Raw genomic sequence first — 2913 nt, forward strand, 5'->3', positions numbered from 1 at the left:
TACCAGATTCATTCAAGGTCAATGTTACACTTAGAGGTCAATAGTCGTTTAACTTTAAAACGACTATTTTCGTGTCAGATGTTGACCATATTTAGACGATGTTCACAGCACATGTGACAACCAGCTCAGAATAAGGTAAGGTTTCGATTACAGTACAACCGTCTAGGTTGAGGTTGTATTCTTTTTTTATTTCACCTGAAAGTATATGTAAACACAATCAAGGCCTAAAAAGTGTTTGTTTGTAAGGTGTGTTAGTTGTTTAACTTACATACTCGGTCTTTACAAAACAAATAAAATCCGTTTGACATTGATAACATTCACTTGCAATATAATTTATTCCAAAGAAAGTACTCGACTTGACAAGAAAGATCATTATTTATTGATCATTCTACAAGGCTACAAGACGTATACGTTTTGATTAAAATTAAATCATTTGTATAACCTTATGTTATATTACTAGGTGTACAAGATTTTTTTGTAAGCAACAACTCAAATTATAATAACAAATTCTTCGTTAATGGAGTACAGAACTTGAGGATAGATTATCACAAAATACAATAAACGTTGTATAAACATGCAAAATGAGAAACATACTTGAGAGTGCATTATCAAGGCAGAATACCTCACGGGTTGTCGCAAAGTAAAGAATATCGATAACATTTTAACAGGATTAATATCAATGTAAACATACGATAAAATATTCGGTATTTCTAGAACGTTTATAATTCAACGTGTACAAAGTTTGTCAATATACCATAGAAAATAAATATTTGTTTCACTATACTCAAGTAAAATGGATAAAAGAGTGTGTGGTCCATGTTTATTTGACAATACAAAGAAGGCAGTGGACGGATTTTGTGTACATTGTGTGGAATATCTATGCAACGCCTGTTGTCATGAACACAGGAAGAACACGGTCACGCGCGGTCACAAGCTACTTAGAGACGAAAACACGCCACAAGACGACAGTGTTTATCAGGAAATAAAGCGTCTTAGAAAATGTAAAACTCACCCGGAAAAAGACGTCGTGTTTGAATGTTCTGACCACGCACAACTCATTTGCGTCACTTGCTTCACGCATTCTCATAAAAAATGTGAGCATATAGTGGACATATCTTCCATAGATACAACCGTTGTAGATGCAACCGCAAAGGATCTACAGACGGATTTGCAACAACTAGAAAAACGGAACACAAGCGCAACACATGTGACAGACAGGAAACTATCCAGTCTACAACAACAAAAGGCAACAATCAAAAAGGCTTGTTCAGAATTCTCGGAAAAGGTAAAGAATCATATTGATTCTCTGGAAGGTGATGTCTATGTAGAGATCGAAAGGACTATCGGTCAGGATATATCCATTTTACAAAATGATGAAATATCTGTTAAAGAAATAGAAAAGGAAATATCATTTACAAGTGATATGATGAAAGCAGTACATGGTTATAAAAGCAACCTGATTCAATCGATTGTGAGGAAAACGAGTGAGAAAAAATATCGACACATTGAAAAAAGACTGAAAGACATTCAAACAAGACCTTTTCATGAATTTTCGTTTGAACCAGAGAATGAATTAACGCATTTCCGTTCGCTCGGAAAAATTGTTTCAAACGAAACTGAATCTGATAATATGGAAAAATTAAGCGAAGAGGTTATGGATGCACCAACTAAAACTGCTACTGGTTCAACTCCAGAAGATAACATAACTAAAAGTAAGCTGAGCTCCGAACAAGTATCAGTGAGCAGCAAATCGATTGAAACAAATACGAAAAGAAGAAAAGATGCAGTCAAATCATTTCTTGAAATGAAAGTGTCCAAAACACCTCAGAATATAAACGTCAAATTTAGCAATGACATGGATACTTGTTCAATTGTTGCGTGCGATGTTTTACCAGAATCAGTCGGGAGTTTAATAGTCCTTGATTCGAGAAACTGTAAACTGAAAGTGTTGAGCGGGGATTTTACACTGCGTCATGAAGCAAATCTTCCGGATCAACCACTAGACATGTGTTTAACAAACCAAATCCATGCATGCACTGCATATATTTGTTTTTCTCGCATAAAGACCATTTGCTTTTACCGCATCTCGCAACAGGGTATAACTGATTTACGTTGTTTTCCAACTTCGAATTACGCCATTTCAATCACGAGCAGTGAAACTATGATGTTCATATTATCGTCCGTAAGGAATTTATTTGAAGAAACTTCAGCCCGTAGAGTCATCGAAATCAGGAAAACTGATGGCAGTCAAGTTTCAGTGCTCAAAAGTAAAGTTGACTTTGACAAATGCACACGCATTCGTATGTTAGACGATAACCATTTAGTGTGTATTGATGATACAATGATAAATTGCTACACGCTTAATACATCAAAAACGGAAATAATGCAACGAAAATGGTATTACAAGCATAGTAAAAAAATCAACATGAAAAATGCAAGCGATGTAAATTTTGATGATGCTGAGAATATGTATGTATGTTTGAAAGAGTCACAAACTGTATCCCAGGTTAATGCACTCGACTTATGGGATAGTCGAACACTTTGCAATGTTTCCAACCCTTTGTCTATTGCAATGGACAGTAAATCGAGGCGTCTTTTTGTTGGATGTATGAACGATGACAGTATGTATACCTACCATTTTTCATAATGAATCGATTTTGCATTTAAAAAGTGTAAATGCAAAATTCTCATGACATTCAATTTCTAAGAATAATTTTCTTATTACTTTGATTCTCTTATAAAATATGGATCATATAAATAATGATAAAGTATGTAAAAGTCATGTAACTAAATAAATATTGAGAAATCTTTTGATTTTATTCAGTGTAATTAGAGGAAAGGGTGAGAAGTATTTGTTGGTAGAAGTTTAAAAGAAAGCATGGTTGATATAATTTTTGCACCAGTATTTATTTT

General features: G+C 34.2%; 1 protein-coding gene across 1 annotated transcript; it reads left to right on the forward strand.

Annotated features, from left to right (window-relative positions):
• Positions 1-640: 640 nt before the first annotated feature.
• LOC128220091 (uncharacterized) lies at positions 641-2647 on the forward strand. Its single transcript, XM_052928349.1, has one exon. It carries the CDS (start codon positions 794-796, stop codon positions 2645-2647), a length of 1854 nt encoding a protein of 617 aa, XP_052784309.1. The 5' UTR covers positions 641-793.
• The last annotated feature ends 266 nt before the right edge of the window (positions 2648-2913 follow it).

The sequence above is a fragment of the Mya arenaria genome, chromosome 15, assembly GCF_026914265.1.
Source record: "Mya arenaria isolate MELC-2E11 chromosome 15, ASM2691426v1".
NCBI lineage: Eukaryota > Metazoa > Mollusca > Bivalvia > Myida > Myidae > Mya > Mya arenaria.

Coding starts and splice junctions, on each gene's coding strand:
- LOC128220091 (XM_052928349.1), top strand. CDS start 794: ATGGATAAAAGAGTGTGTGGTCCATGTTTATTTGACAATACAAAGAAG.